General features: G+C 46.7%; 1 protein-coding gene across 7 annotated transcripts in view; it reads left to right on the top strand.

The window, feature by feature from the left end:
- Nucleotides 1–15,816, top strand: part of LOC137333486 (protein MTSS 2-like) — a 175,412-nt gene that overhangs the window by 145,406 nt on the left and 14,190 nt on the right. For 2 of the 7 annotated variants that reach the window (XM_067997649.1, XM_067997647.1), the window contains exons 10-12: nucleotides 241–448; nucleotides 3,372–3,491; nucleotides 8,309–8,485. In XM_067997649.1, the coding sequence (XP_067853750.1) occupies nucleotides 241–448; nucleotides 3,372–3,491; nucleotides 8,309–8,485 (505 nt within the window). Of the gene's footprint in view, nucleotides 1–237; nucleotides 449–3,371; nucleotides 3,492–8,308; nucleotides 8,486–15,816 lie in introns of all 7 variants that reach the window. The other 5 variants (XM_067997648.1, XM_067997646.1, XM_067997651.1 and 2 more) reach the window with 3 other exon arrangements.

Below are 15,816 nucleotides of genomic sequence, written 5' to 3'. Positions count from 1 at the left end.
TGTTATTTATCTCTTACAATAAGCATCAGTTGGGAATCTAAGGGAGGGGGAAAAGATAGAAAAAAGTACCAAGTAAGAATTAGTGTGCATCACACCAATACCAACACCCTTGCCCACCCTTGTGTAGCCTCCTGCTTTGTCTGTGATTTTTTTTTTGTAAGTCTGATCTTGTCTTAAATTGTCTCCCTCACCTACCCTGCCTCACACCTCTCTTCCCCCCTCACCCCTCCACCCCAGCAGTGTAAACAGTACAAACAGTAGCACTTCCCGCTCCAGCGGTTCCCAAACTCACTCACCAAGTTCAAACTATCGCTACCGCAGCTTGGCCCAGCCTGCCAGCGCCAGCACCCGTCTCTCCAGTGTCTCCTCGCACGACTCCGGGTTCATATCCCAGGACGCCATGTACTCCAAACCACCGTCGCCTATGCCATCGGATATAACCAGCCAGGTAAGTGCACCTTAGCTTATTGTCCGTGCATTCACGCAGGGGAGATGTTCAGCCGGGTGAGGGTGTGCTGTGTGAAACCTATGGTTAAAAGTGGGTGGATGATGACATTTCTACAGCTCCATTGATGACTTCAGGACGCCTCAAAGCGCTTTGCAGCCGATGAAGTACTTTTTGAAGTGTAGTCACTGTGTAATGTAGGAAACACGGCAGCCAATTTGCATACAGCAAGATCCCACAAACAGCAATGAGATAATGATCAGATAATCTGTTTTTTAAGTAATGTTGATTGAGGGATAAATATTGGCCAGGACACCGGGGAGAACTCCCCTGCTCGTCTTCGAATAGCGCTATGGGATCGTTTACATCCACCCGAGAGGGCTGATGGGGCCTCGATTTAACGTCTTATCTGAAAGACATTCTGACATTCCCACAAGTGCCAGTCTAGATTATGTGCTCAAGTCTCAGGAGTGGGGCTTGAACCCAAAACTTTCTGACTCCCAGTGCGACCACTGAGCCAATGCTGACACCTAAGATGGAAGATAGGTTAATATTTAGGTGGAGACCCTTCATCGGAACAGTTCTTCATCACACTTACACACAGTTTGCAACACATCTACAAAAAGGTAAATTCTGTGAAATATCTGCATATTTCGTGGAGGTAATATTACATCATATATTCAAATTATTGGAACTTACCGAAAATTGATTTGAAGAGACTGTTCACATTCTAAACCTGCAGTGCAACAACTTGCATTTATATAGCACCTTTAACATAGGAAGACATCCCAAGGTGCTTCACAGGAGTGTTATCAGACAAAATTTGACACCGAGCCACACAAGAAGATATTAGGACAGGTGACCAAAAGCTTGGTCAAAGAGGTTTTAAGGAGCGTCTTAAAAGAGGAGAGAGGGATGGAGAGATTTAAGGAGGGAAGTTCAGAGCTTAACGCCTAGACAGCTAAGGGTGTGGCCACCAATAGAGGGCAAAGAGAGTGGGGGATGTGCACAAGAGGCCAGAGCTGGAGGGTCGCAGGATATTTCGAGGGTTGTAGGGCGGGAGGAGGTTACAGAGATAGGGACGGCCGAGGTCATGGAGGAATTTGAACCCAAGGATGAGAAATTTCAAATTGAGGTGTTGGTGGACCGGGAGCCAATTTAGTTCAGGGAATAGAGGGGTAGGGGCTGAATGGGACTTGGTTGGGATAGGCTATAGGAAACAGAGTTCTGAATAAGCTGAAGTTTATGGAGTGTTTTGGATGGCAGACCGGCCAGGAGAGTATTGGAATAGTTGAGTCTGGAGGTAACAAAGAAATGGACGAGGGTTTAGCAGCAGTGATGGGCGAAGTTACAGAGCTGGAAATAGGCGGTCTTTGTGATGGAGAGGATATGGGGTCAGAAGCTCAGCTCAGGGTCAAGTAGGTTGCCGATGTTGGGAACACAATAGACTGCGCGAATGTTCACAATGCAAATATTGTAAACCCACAGCACATGATGGACTGTGAGAATGTTCACAATATAAACAATCTAAACCAGATCACATTGCACTAGCTGTCCACCGGAAACTGTTCCACCGGGCTGGTGTGCCCCTGTTACACCGCAAGGTGGACTCATGACAATTACAAAACTTATAGAAGCCTGGTTCCTACAATTACCTGGGGCATTTACCAGAAGGATGGATCATACAGGTCAGTAGTGGCAAAAGCTGCATTATTTGTGTGTATTGCTTGGATGGTGTTTTGCTCATTGAAATAAGCCTTCCCTCAAGACCATTCTAAATTCACACTAAAATATAATATGGAGCCCAAGAAACTACACAAGAGGTCATGAATTCATTCTGCTCAGACTTTGCTTTGGTTTGTTAAAACTTTAAAATATTGTGCTGCAGTTTGTGTTGAAACACAGCAAATACTTCTTACAGAATATTAACTGCAGGCTTAAGGAATGTTTTTAACCTTATAGAAACCCTGGCAACATGTAGGTTGATTGAAATTTATAACATGCTGTTGCTGATTGCACTGTATAAGCCTGTATTAAAGTAGGCTGCTCCTTACCGATACCTAATGAAACAGAGTCTTGACACGGCATTATACACAATGAACTCATTTGACCCCATCTCACTGACGTGCAGCTGGCGTCGGGCCAGACTGCCTTGGCTGTGAACTTGGTATTATCCTACCATGGTGCCATTCCATGTTCAACCAGGAATGGGAGTGAATTAAATTGGCCAACCTGGATAATGGCAGTGCCCCATCTTCCTCCCTGCTGTCTCCCTCCCACTCGTGACACTCCAGCTTGGCTCTGTCGAGGGCAGCGAGATGCATGGTAGGAACCAACTTTGACTTTAGAATTAAGCACAGAATCACTTTAAAGCCAATCCCCACTCATGGCCCCTCCATGGATTGGATCTCAAAACACAACTGATGCTTTGATGCTACATGTGATTGGTCGTTTAAACTATCAATTACTGTCACTGCTCTTTTGATTTGTAAAGCGGTGCCTTGGAGATCAGCACAAGTCCACTAAGCTATTCAACTCCGAACTGAAGAGTTACCTTGGCTTCAGATATCTGATCAGCAGGGCCCACTCCAGGACAGCTTTGAGATGATTAAGAGTTGATTTGGAGCTAAAATTGGTGCCATGGTCCCAGTTTCCCCTCTCAGCTGCCTGAGGACTGGCAAAATTTGCTGAACTGACACAGCAGCTCTGAAGTAAACTCATGGTCATGTGGTTTGGAATCCTTCAATAGCCCAAGTTGTCCTCTCCCATTCAACTTCACAGCCCTCAGAACTGGAACTGTACAAACCAGCTGGTCAAGACTCTGTTCTTTGAGGAGCATCCCTACATGCTTGAAATTCTAACCAGATTTGCTCTCTTCCCCTTTTATTGCTCCCTATCGTGCCCTTTGGCCCTGGATACATGGCAGAAGTCCTCAAGCTCAGCTTCCTCTGAGGCATCGGAGACATGCCAGTCGGTTAGCGAGTGTAGCTCACCCACCTCGGTTAGTTCTAGCTCCACAGCAGGAGCATGGTCAGGTGGCGAAAAGGTGAATCACCCATACTCATCGCTAACTCTCTCCCAGCCGGGCCTGCAAAACCAGCAAGTAAATTCATACTACGTTGTCAGGATAAATGGGTTAAACCACATCCTATCTGACCAGTATCCCATGATAATTTGTTTCAATGTGTTTGGGGAAAACTTGTACTCCCCTTTTTAGTACTGTAAGCCGTGAAGTGTTTGCTGTTTTAGATCTGAAGGTGATTCAGTGTCCAGGTGAATTATGTTTCCTCCAGCAACTTGTTTAGTTGTTGCTGCTAAACATTATAGGGCTCACTTCCTGTCACACTTTAGTCGTCACACTTCAGAAACCACACTTTAGTGTATCCGCTGATTCACCATCATTGATAACATGGGAGGTTTGACAGTATTATGTTTATAAGATATATGTGTTTAGAATAAAAATAAAGATTAAAAAGAAATTAATTGTTATTCAATTGGCAATCTCCCTCGTGGAGGCCCCCTGTCAGTTGGCGTGAAAAATAAAATGTCAAATTGCTACAGTGGGAGGCGCTGCACTGGGATTGGGACTGAATCATATGGTTGGGGTCGAGTAGAGCAAGCATTACTCTGTATCTGAGGGTGCAGTGCCTAACTTGCTTGTGCTTGATAGTGACACTGGGAACATAGGAATAGGAGTAGGCCTCGAGACTGTTCCACCACTCAGTTAGATCATGGCTGATCTGTACCTCAACTCCATTTACTCACCTTTGTTCCATATCCTTGATATCCTTACCAACAAAAATCTATTGATCCCAATCTTGAAAATTTCAATTGACCCCCAGCACCCACAGCCTTTTGTGGGTGCGAGTTTCCCTTTGTGTGAAGAAGTGCTTCCTGATTTTACTCCTGAACAGCCTGGCATTAATTTTAAGATTGTGCCCCTTGTTCTGGATTCCCCCACCAGAGGAAATAGTTTCTCTGTATCGACCCTATCAAATCCCATTATCATTTAAAACACCTCAATTAAATCAACCCTCAACCTTCTAACTTTAAGGGAATATAAATCAAGTTTATGCAACCTGTCCTCAAATCTTAACCTCTGTATCAATCTGGTGATTCTGCGCTGGACCCCCACCAAGGCCAATATATCCTTCCTGAGGTTTAAATGGAAAGTGTTCCGTTCCCCAGAACTGACATCCCTCACAAAAAAAAAATCTCAAGTTCAGTCAGCTTGGAGGAGACCAAACAATTGCAGTATGCTTAGAGAAAAAAATACTGTACAGTGCAAGAGATTAACCATTTGGTGAGAACCCTAATGGGACTATCCAGTCAGACCACTAGTTTTGTTGCCGATCATGAGATTAGGTATGCAAGTATACGCCTTTAAATCCAAATGTTTACATGGCGATTGCAAGGTTACGGTGACACAAGGAATATAGCTACAGCAACGCAGGCAGAAACATTCAAAGGGAGCCAGTTGGGTCCAAAGATTTGGTTTTGGTGAATACTTTGAAAGCTTACAGTATTTAACCGTATATTTTGCCTGAATATTTCCATGGGGATGTGGCTAAAAGGGTTAACATTTACAGATCTGTATAGAGGTTGGGGTTGTGGGGAACTGATGAGCTTGTTGTTTCTCTGGTTTTGAAGGCCCGGTGCTTGTACCTGCATTTAAAGGGAATGCTCCGAAAAACACAACTTGTCATCAAAGCAGCTGGAGATGCTTTTCTCTTATTCAGTTGATGCGAACTGACTCAGAATGTTGGTCTCTTGTGTTGGCTTTAGTCACGGGTGCTGTGATTGCAGATTGCAGCCATTTTGAAGGCGTCTTACTGCACATTGCTTTAGACTTTAATTCGTTGGTAGGTCAAAGCCGCGGGACCTCTTGCCCTTTAGTGCTGAGAGGTCCCTTCCTAGTTTGGGGGTGGTGTCCCCCTCTATGTGGAAGACCTCACTGAGTTACTGAAGACCTGGTGTTGTGATTGAAGCAAAGATCACGGGGTAGATGCCACCCTTGTGTAATGATGGTGATGCAGATTGGTTTCAATGGAAATAAAAATCAGGTGGATTCTATAACGGCGGCCAATTCTATGCAATTGCAACCATTGGCTGGAAGCACTGCCATCATTTTGTTACCAGGCCATTCATCCCTTAGTAGACGCACATCCAGATGTCTAAACCCAAGCCTGGGGTGGGAATGGCCCAGGTTAACTCACTCTCTGGGGAAGTGGGTCACCGCATTGATGCAGTGATGCTCACCCCTTACCCCAATAGTCAGGAACTTGTGTTTGGGAGTTTGCTGGGGGAAACCTACCATTCAATGATATAGGAGGTTAGTATATCAGTGGGTCACACCACTGGTAAGCACCTTCTACCGTGTGGTTCAACCATTGTACAATACAAATTTGAACTGTTCAAGCACTCATCCCTTGCAGGCTGTCTTGTTAGCTTATAATGTCATTAAGTTGTGTTTTGCTGGCATTTCCCTCGAAAACCCTCCAATGGCTGTCCACTTATTGCCTGTGCTGATCTCATGTTCTTCCATCTGCAGTTCATGCCTGGGTATGTGTATTACCATCTCCCTAGCGAGTGCTCTTCACCTGCGTTCTCTGGCTCTGCTCCCATCATCCCTGACACAAGGGCCTGCACTAGGCCTAACCCTGCTGTTTTCCCTGATATCCCTCCCTTTAACCATTCCCCTGGACCTGGCATTGCCCTCTCATCAACGATTCCTAGCTGGAAGGTTTGTTTTATCACCATTTTTTTGTTAAGTTTTATTTAATTTTGGCTTATCTCTCATCACATCCTTTTCATCAATTTGCTGTTCCTGCCGAATCATTTGCATGAATAACCTCACAAACGATTGTGCGTTAACCTCCCTCTTTTGGCAGCTTTTTTCTTGTTGCGGTGAGCGTGACGCAAGGCATCTTGGGATTGTGTAAACTTGGGACAAAGTGGAATTCGATGTGGAGCGTGGCCATTTTCAGTGATCCCTGGCGGTGATGGTGGGAAAGGAGGAGACAGACGGGAAGGAAAGAGGCAGAGAAAAAAAAACACAGCTTAAAAAAAAAAGGAGAGGAAAAGACGAGAGAGAGAAAAAAACAAATGCGCAGTAAAGAAAAGCAGCAGAGAAAATGAAGCAATAAAATTAAAGTCACTCCAGAGTAGGGAGAGAAATAAATGAAGTGATTCTGAGACTAAAGACCAAGGCTGATGGGGTGAAATTCTCTTGGAGTGAAATTCGGGGGCACAAAACGGGGGGTAGCAGATTGGTCCGTTGCACATCCTTCCTTCACATCGACTTCACGTCCTCTGTCTCTGGTTGTTAGGGTCCTACATGAAATGAGTTTGGACGGTCTCATCCCAGTTCTTGTCCAGATGGGCTCAACAGAACAAAACCTGCCCGACTTTTTTTAAAAAAAGAACCCAAACAACAATAAGCAGCAGTTGATAGCATCCCTCACACAACGAAACGTCCCAAGGGCACTTTACAAGGGGTTGGGGGATGCTGAGCTGGGAAGTGGAGTGTGGAAGGTGAGGGAAGATGAGGTCAATTTGAAGGTAGCAAAGTGCGGAGGTTCACGAAGAGAAGTCCAGAATGCACAGAAAGTTCTGCCAAGGGGCATACGGTGGCGGGAAGGGGACGTACGGTGTATGGGAGTTGGAAGAGTGGAGACTGGGTGCTGGGATATAAGGGAGGAGAAGATTGCAGAGACAGGGGCGTAAAATGAGGACAAGGATAGTGAAGTCAATTCACTGGGAGACAAGAAGCCAGCGGGTATCATTGATGGGTGAGTGGGACTTAGTGCAGGAGAGGGGCTGGGTGTCGGGAGAGGAGCTGGGTGTCGGGAGAGGGGCTGGGTGTCGGGAGAGGGGCTGGGTGTCGGGAGAGGGGCTGGGTGTCGGGAGAGGGGGTCAGTGGCAGGAGAGGGGGTCAGTGGCAGGAGAGGGGGTCAGTGGCAGGAGAGGGGGTCAGTGGCAGGAGAGGGGGTCAGTGGCAGGAGAGGGGGTCAGTGGCAGGAGAGGGGGTCAGTGGCAGGAGAGGGGGTCAGTGGCAGGAGAGGGGGTCAGTGGCAGGAGAGGGGGTCAGTGGCAGGAGAGGGGGTCAGTGGCAGGAGAGGGGGTCAGTGTCAGGAGAGGGGGTGGTGGCAGGAGAGGGGGTCAGTGTCAGGAGAGGGGCTGGGTGTCAGGAAAGGGGGTCAGTGGCAGGAGAGGGGGTCAGTGGCAGGAGAGGGGGTCAGTGGCAGGAGAGGGGCTGGGTGTCGGGAAAGGGGGTCAGTGGCAGGAGAGGGGGTCAGTGTCAGGAGAGGGGGTGGTGGCAGGAGAGGGGGTCAGTGGCAGGAGAGGGGGTGGTGGCAGGAGAGGGGGTGGTGGCAGGAGAGGGGGTCAGTGTCAGGAGAGGGGGTGGTGGCAGGAGAGGGGGTCAGTGGCAGGAGAGGGGGTCAGTGGCAGGAGAGGGGGTCAGTGGCAGGAGAGGGGGTCAGTGGCAGGAGAGGGGGTCAGTGGCAGGAGAGGGGGTCAGTGGCAGGAGAGGGGGTCAGTGGCAGGAGAGGGGGTGGTGGCAGGAGAGGGGGTCAGTGTCAGGAGAGGGGGTCAGTGTCAGGAGAGGGGGTGGTGGCAGAGTGCTGGATGTAAGGACAAGTGATCCGTCAGAGCAATCTCTCCTGAGACACCTTTATGCAATCCCAGAATGCCGTCCTTCTGTAACTCTTAAACAGCTATGCCACTGTGATGTCTCAATCAAACTAAACGCTCCTCTTTACCTGCTGTGATCTAAACGCTCCTCTTTACCTGCTGTGAACGGTTGCTCTCAGCCCCCGCCTCAACGTTTCTATTCACCGGGCACTTCCCTCGACTTTCTAGGACTGGTCAAAGCCTGGTCCTTACGACCAGCCCGTGGTCAACACTTTACAGAGACGTAAGGAGGCAGCTGAACGTTATCGGGAGGCAGAGGCGGTCTCGGCCACCATGGTCTATCCAGGGATTAGCGTGGAGGAGGTGCAGAGGCCCCGCATGACAGCAGCATCACTTGCTGCCAAGGTACAGTATGTGAGTGCGCTATCTTTACGGACCCGCCTCCCTTGTGCCAGCACCTCTTTTACGTTGCGGGTTAAGGTGTCGGGGTCTTGCCTTCACATTACCAATTATCCAATTGTCTTTGTCAGTTGCAGCACATAATTCAGCCCAGGAAATCCACTAGCAACAGGAGACGACCATTCAGCTCCTCGAGCTTGAACTATTAAAAGTACAGACCATGTGTCCCATCGTGGTGGGTCCAGAGAATATTATCAGCCTTTATGGTAACCTCTACAGCCCTACTATCCCTTGTAGTGTGCTGCTGCTCCCTGTTAGACCCCTGTAGGGCTGAGTGTACAAAGGCCTGTTTATTGCACTACCTCCATCGGCTGCTCTCAGGACCTTGATGATTCTGGATGACCCGCAGGCAGGCTACGTCCTTTATACAGTCGGGGGCTGCTGGCAACAAGATAACAAATTGCTATAAGTCTGGCATTTAATTAAAATCTAAAAAAACACATGCCCCTGTTTGCTTCAGGCAGAGATTGTCGGACATTCCCAGCCAGAGGGAGGGCATTCAAGCCTCAGCTCTGACTGCCTGCTCCCCTCTCACGGTTTTGCTGGTGCTCAGGGCCCTGGCTGGTAGTTGGGGTGTGATAAAGTGGGGATTTGTAGGCCCGGTACTGACCTGTGAATCACAGATACAGAGCGGTGCTGATAGTGCATCTGGCAAAGTCAATGGAAAGGAAAATCCATCAGGATGTTTAACGAGGGCTGATCCTCCACTGCCCATTTCATGCATCTGCCAAAGTTGAATTTTACTTCCTTGGATTCAGACACATACCTAGAAACTCTCAGAGACAGACACACGAAAGCCTGTGTTCAGTTATTCCTTATTTTGTAACAGTGCAGAACAGGACGGTGTGAGACAGCTGATCTAACACCCACAAGTGACCTGTAGGTTTCATTTTCTTTGTGCTACTGTTAGTGCACTGGTTAATGTGGTTGGGCAAATTCCTGTGTGCGCTATTAAATACAGTCATTAACTCTTTTTTTAAAATGGGTTAACAACTGCATTCAATTATTGCACAAAGGGGACTGAAAGAAGGCTGGTACCAACCCCTTAACATGGAGTGGGAAAGGTGGGTAGCAACCACTTAATATGGAATAGGATGGACTATTACCAACCCCTCAATATGGAATAGGATGGGCCGGTACCAACCCCTTAAAGGGGAATGTGATGGGCCAGTACCAACCCCTTAAAGGGGAATGGAATGGGCCAGCACCTATCCCTCAATATGGAATGGAATGGGCCAGTACCTATCCCTCAATATGGAATGGAATGAGCCAGTACCTATCCCTCAATATGGAATGGAATGAGCCAGTACCTATCCCTCAATATGGAATGGAATGAGCCAGTACCTATCCCTCGATATGAAATGGAATGAGCCAGTACCTATCCCTCGATATGAAATGGAATGAGCCAGTACCTATCCCTCAATATGGAATGGAATGGGCCAGTACCTATCCCTCAATATGGAATGGAATGGGCCAGTACCTATCCCTCAATATGGAATGGAATGAGCCAGTACCTATCCCTCAATATGGAATGGAATGGGCCAGTACCTATCCCTCAATATGGAATGGAATGGGCCAGTGCCTATCCCTCAATATGGAATGGAATGAGCCAGTACCTATCCCTCAATATGGAATGGAATGGGCCAGTGCCTATCCCTCAATTTGGAATGGAATGAGCCAGTACCTATCCCTCAATATGGAATGGAATGGGCCAGTACCTATCCCTCAATTTGGAATGGAATGAGCCAGTACCTATCCCTCAATATGGAATGGAATGGGCCAGTACCTATCCCTCAATTTGGAATGGAATGAGCCAGTACCTATCCCTCAATATGGAATGGAATGGGCCAGTACCTATCCCTCAATATGGAATGGAATGGGCCAGTACCTATCCCTCAATATGGAATGGAATGGGCCAGTACCTATCCCTCGATATGAAATGGAATGAGCCAGTACCTATCCCTCAATATGGAATGGAATGGGCCAGTACCTATCCCTCGATATGAAATGGAATGAGCCAGTACCTATCCCTTGATATGAAATGGAATGGGCCAGCACCAACCACCTATAGGTAATCAGGATGGAACATCAACAATCCATAAAAAGGGAGCAAGATGAGACAATATCCTGTTAAAGGGAGCAGAATAGGCCTGAACCAATCCCTTAAAGGGGAGTCAGAAGGCCCAGTTCTGACCTGATAAAGAGGAACAGGCTGGGCAAATGCCAACCTTTTCAAGGGGAGCAGAAAGAAACAGTACTGGCCTCTTAGGAGAGAAGTGAAATGGTGCAGTCCTGCCACCATTAAAATGGAGCTGAGCCAGGCAGTATCCATTCCTTAAAGATTTGTTGAATGACACAAGTAATCAGGATGGAACACTAGCAATCCATAAAAAGTGAGCAGGATGAGACAATAACAATCCCGTTAAAGTGGAGGGATATTCTGTTCTTTTCTAGTAAGTATATCTTGTATTAAAAGAAGTTAGGGAGGAGATAGCGGAGGCACTATTACATATATATAAAAATTCACGAGAAAAGGGAATCGTGCCAGAGGACTGGTGGACAGCTAATGTGATTCCTATATTTAAAAAGGGAGATAGAACAAGTCCAGGGAACTATAGACTAATTAGCTTAGCGTCGGTGGTAGGGAAGATAATGGAATCTTTACTCAAAGATGTAATAGAAAGACATCTAGAAACTGAAAATATAATAAAGAATAGTCAGCATGGATTTCAGAAGGGAAAGTCATACTTGAACAACCTTATTGAATTCTTTGAAGAAGTAACAGAAAGAGTAGACAAGGGGTAATGTAGTAGATGTAATATATTTGGATTTTCAAAAAGCCTTCGATAAGGTGCCGCATTGTAGACTCATGACTAAGGTCAGAGCAGGTGGAATCAGGGGACAAGTAGCAGAATGGATAGCAAGCTGGCTACAAAATAGGGGGTAGGGGTTAAAGGAGGATATAATGAGAGGTAAGCAGCCAACAGAGACCTTATGGGTTGAATTGAGAAATAGGAAAGCATCTAAGACTATAGTGGGAGTTGTGTATCGGACCCCTGGCAGCAGCTCTGAAATGCTAGATTGTATAAATGCAGAGGTTAGACAAGCGTGTAGGCATAGTGGTCTTAATGGGGGACTTAAACCTTCATATAGATTGGGAAAAGCAGACTAGCAACTGTCAGAAAGGTAGTGAATTTCTTGAGTGTGTCCGGGATAGTTTTCTACAGCAGTATGTCCTAGAGGCAACAAGGGGGCAAGCCATACTAGATTTAGTAATGAGTAATGAACCAGATTTAGTTAACAGCTTGACTGTGCATGAACATCTATCCAATAGTGATCATAACATGATCGAGTTCAAGGTAGTGTTTGACAGGGAAAAAAGTGAATCAGCTGCTAAGATTCTAGACTTGGGTAAGGCCGACTTCAATGGGATGAGACAGAGACTGTCCACAGTAAACTGGGCAAATCTGTTAATGGGTAAAACAACTGATGATCAGTGGGAAATGTTTAAAGAAACATTTAACGTGATACAGAATCGGTTTATACCCCTGAGGGGCAAGAACTCTACTTGCCAAAAAAAACAGCCACGGACAACTAAAGTGGTAAGGGACAGTATAAGACATAAGGAAAGGGCATGCAAAAAATGGCACAGATCCTGGCGAATGGGAAAGATACAAAGATCAACAAAGAGTCACAAAACAGATAGTAAGAGCTACAAAAAGAGAGTATGAAAAGAAACTTGCAAGGGATATCAAAACCAATACGAAGAACTTTTATAGTTATATCAGGCAAAAGAGGGTGGACAGGAGCAGTGTTGGCCCCTTAAAAAACTGAAAGTGGGGATATTGTCATTGACAATGGGGAAATGGCAGACATGTTGAACGATTACTTTGCGTCAGTATTTACAGTAGAAAAAGAGGATAGCATGCCAGAAATCCCAAGAAAACTAATATTGAATCAGGGACAGGGACTCGATAAAATTAACATAAGTAAAGCAACAATAATGAAGAAAATAATAGCACTAAAGAGTGACAAATCCCCAGGACCAGATGGTTTCCATCCAAGGGTTTTAAAGGAAGTCGGTGAGCACATTGCAGATGCCCTAACTATAATCTTTCAAAATTCTCTAGATTCAGGAACTGTCCCTCTAGATTGGAAAATTGCACATGTTACTCTGCTTTTTAAGGAAGGAGAGAGAGGGAAACCGGGGAATTATAGACCAGTTAGCCTAACATCTGTTGTGGGGAAAATGCTGGAGTCTATAATTAAGGATAGGGTGACTGAACACCTCGAGAATTTTCAGTTAATCAGAGAGAGCCAGCATGGATTTGTGAAAGGTAGGTCATGCCTGATAAACCTGATTGAATTTTTTGAAGAGGTGACTAAAGTAGTGGACAGGGGAATGTCAATGGGTGTTATTTATATGGACTTCCAGAAGGCATTTGATAAGGTCCCACATAAGAGACTGTTAGCTAAGATAGAAGCCCATGGAATCGAGGGAAAAGTACGGACTTGGTTAGGAAATTGGCTGAGCGAAAGGCGACAGAGAGTAGGGATAATGATAATTACTCACATTGGCAGGATGTGACTAGTGGGGTTCCGTAGGGATCTGTCTTGGGGCCTCAATTATTCACAATATTTATTAACGACTTAGATGAAGGCATAGAAAGTCTCATATCTAAGTTTGCCGATGACACAAAGATTGGTGGCATTGTAAGCAGTGTAGATGAAAACATAAAATTACAAAGGGATATTGATAGATTAGGTGAATGGGCAAAACTGTGGCAAATGGAATTCAATGCAGACAAATGTGAGGTCATCCACATTGGATCAAAAAAGGATAGAACGGGGTACTTTCTAAATGGTAAAAAGTTAAAAACAGTTGATGTCCAAAGGGACTTAGGGGTTCAGGTACATAGATCATTGAAGTGTCATGAACAGGTGCAGAAAATAATCAATAAGGCTAATGGAATGCTGGCCTTTATATCTAGAGGACTAGAATACAAGGGGGCAGAAGTTATGCTGCAGCTATACAAAACCCTGGTTAGACCGCACCTGGAGTACTGTGAGCAGTTCTGGGCGCCGCACCTTCGGAAGGACATATTGGCCTTGGAGGGAGTGCAGTGTAGGTTTACTAGAATGATAGCCGGACTTCAAGGGTTAAGTTACGAGGAGAAATTACACAAATTGGGGTTGTATTCTCTAGAGTTTCGAAGGTTAAGGGGTGATCTGATTGAAGTTTATAAGATATTAAGGGGAACAGATAGGGTGGATAGAGAGAAACTATTTCCACTGGTTGGGGATTTTAGGAGTAGAGGGCACAGTCTAAAAATTAGAGCCAGACCTTTCAGGAGCGAGATTAGAAAACATTTCTACACACAAAGGGTTGTAGAAGTTTGGAACTCTCTTCCGCAAACGGCAATTGATACTAGCTCAATTGCTAAATTTAAATCTGAGATAGATAGCTTTTTGGCAACCAAAGGTATTAAGGGATATGGGCCAAAGGCAGGTATATGGAGTTAGATCACAGATCAGCCATGATCTTATCAAATGGCGGAGCAGGCACGAGGGGCTGAATGGCCTACTCCTGTTCCTATGTTCCTCAGACTGGCAAAAGGTGGGAAGTGGTGATCCGCAGGGATCGGCGCTGGGACCAATGTTCCCTCTGGTTTTTTTCAGCCATGTGCAGAATGAATTTGGGTTTGTGCACCGATATAAAGGCTGTGTGTGCCACCGTAAAATAATAGAAAACATAATTCAGGGTAAATAACAAACAGAACAAACGTACAAAATAATGGATAATTGTAACAATTTAGTGTTATATTGGCTGATGAATTTGTATAATTTGTGAAATGGGTTTCTAAAGTTGCACTGGGATTGAGCAGACCAGTCTCGTTATGTTTCATTAAAAATTATCTGATGGGAACGATTCCAATCAGCTTTTTGTTGAATCAGCTTAATGACTGATTCAAACAGAAATAAATCGTGTGCAATCAGAATTTTTAAATTGAGTCAGAAATATAAAACAGCTGTCAAGTCAGTGTGAATTTGGGGATAGGGAAGAGTTTAACTAAAGCTCTCCCCTCCCCCCTCCACTGAATCCTCAGCAGGGTTTAAACAATTATTGTGATTGGGTGGAGGTGCCTGCTCTCTGATTGGGTGGAGGTGCCTGCTCTCTGATTGGGTGGAGGTGCCTGCTCTCTGATTGGGTGGAGGTGCCTGCTCTCTGATTGGGTGGAGGTGCCTGCTCTCTGATTGGGTGGAGGTGCCTGCTCTCTGATTGGGTGGAGGTGCCTGCTCTCTGATTGGGTGGAGGTGCCTGCTCTCTGATTGGGTGGAGGTGCCTGCTCTCTGATTGGGTGGAGGTGCCTGCTCTCTGATTGGGTGGAGGTGCCTGCTCTCTGATTGGGTGGAGGTGCCTGCTCTCTGATTGGGTGGAGGTGCCTGCTCTCTGATTGGGTGGAGGTGCCTGCTCTCTGATTGGGTGGAGGTGCCTGCTCTCTGATTGGGTGGAGGTGCCTGCTCTGTGATTGGGTGGAGGTGCCTGCTCTCTGGGTGGAGGTGCCTGCTCTCTGATTGGGTGGAGGTGCCTGCTCTCTGATTGGGTGGAGGTGCCTGCTCTCTGATTGGGTGGAGGTGCCTGCTCTCTGATTGGGTGGAGGTGCCTGCTCTCTGATTGGGTGGAGGTGCCTGCTCTCTGATTGGGTGGAGGTGCCTGCTCTCTGATTGGGTGGAGGTGCCTGCTCTCTGATTGGGTGGAGGTGCCTGCTCTCTGATTGGGTGGAGGTGCCTGCTCTCTGATTGGGTGGAGGTGCCTGCTCTCTGATTGGGTGGAGGTGCCTGCTCTCTGATTGGGTGGAGGTGCCTGCTCTCTGATTGGGTGGAGGTGCCTGCTCTCTGATTGGGTGGAGGTGCCTGCTCTCTGATTGGGTGGAGGTGCCTGCTCTCTGATTGGGTGGAGGTGCCTGCTCTCTGATTGGGTGGAGGTGCCTGCTCTCTGATTGGGTGGAGGTGCCTGCTCTCTGATTGGGTGGAGGTGCCTGCTCTCTGATTGGGTGGAGGTGCCTGCTCTCTGATTGGGTGGAGGTGCCTGCTCTCTGATTGGGTGGAGGTGCCTGCTCTCTGATTGGGTGGAGGTGCCTGCTCTCTGATTGGGTGGAGGTGCCTGCTCTCTGATTGGGTGGAGGTGCCTGCTCTCTGATTGGGTGGAGGTGCCTGCTCTCTGATTGGCCACTGACAAATGCGTCGGTTTCAATATTAATCCTGGTCTGGTTTCT

Source organism: Heptranchias perlo, chromosome 16, assembly GCF_035084215.1.
Source record: "Heptranchias perlo isolate sHepPer1 chromosome 16, sHepPer1.hap1, whole genome shotgun sequence".
Taxonomy (NCBI): Eukaryota; Metazoa; Chordata; class Chondrichthyes; order Hexanchiformes; family Hexanchidae; genus Heptranchias; species Heptranchias perlo.
The sequence above is the reverse complement of the archived record's forward strand: the minus strand, read 5'-3'. Positions and strand labels throughout refer to the sequence as shown.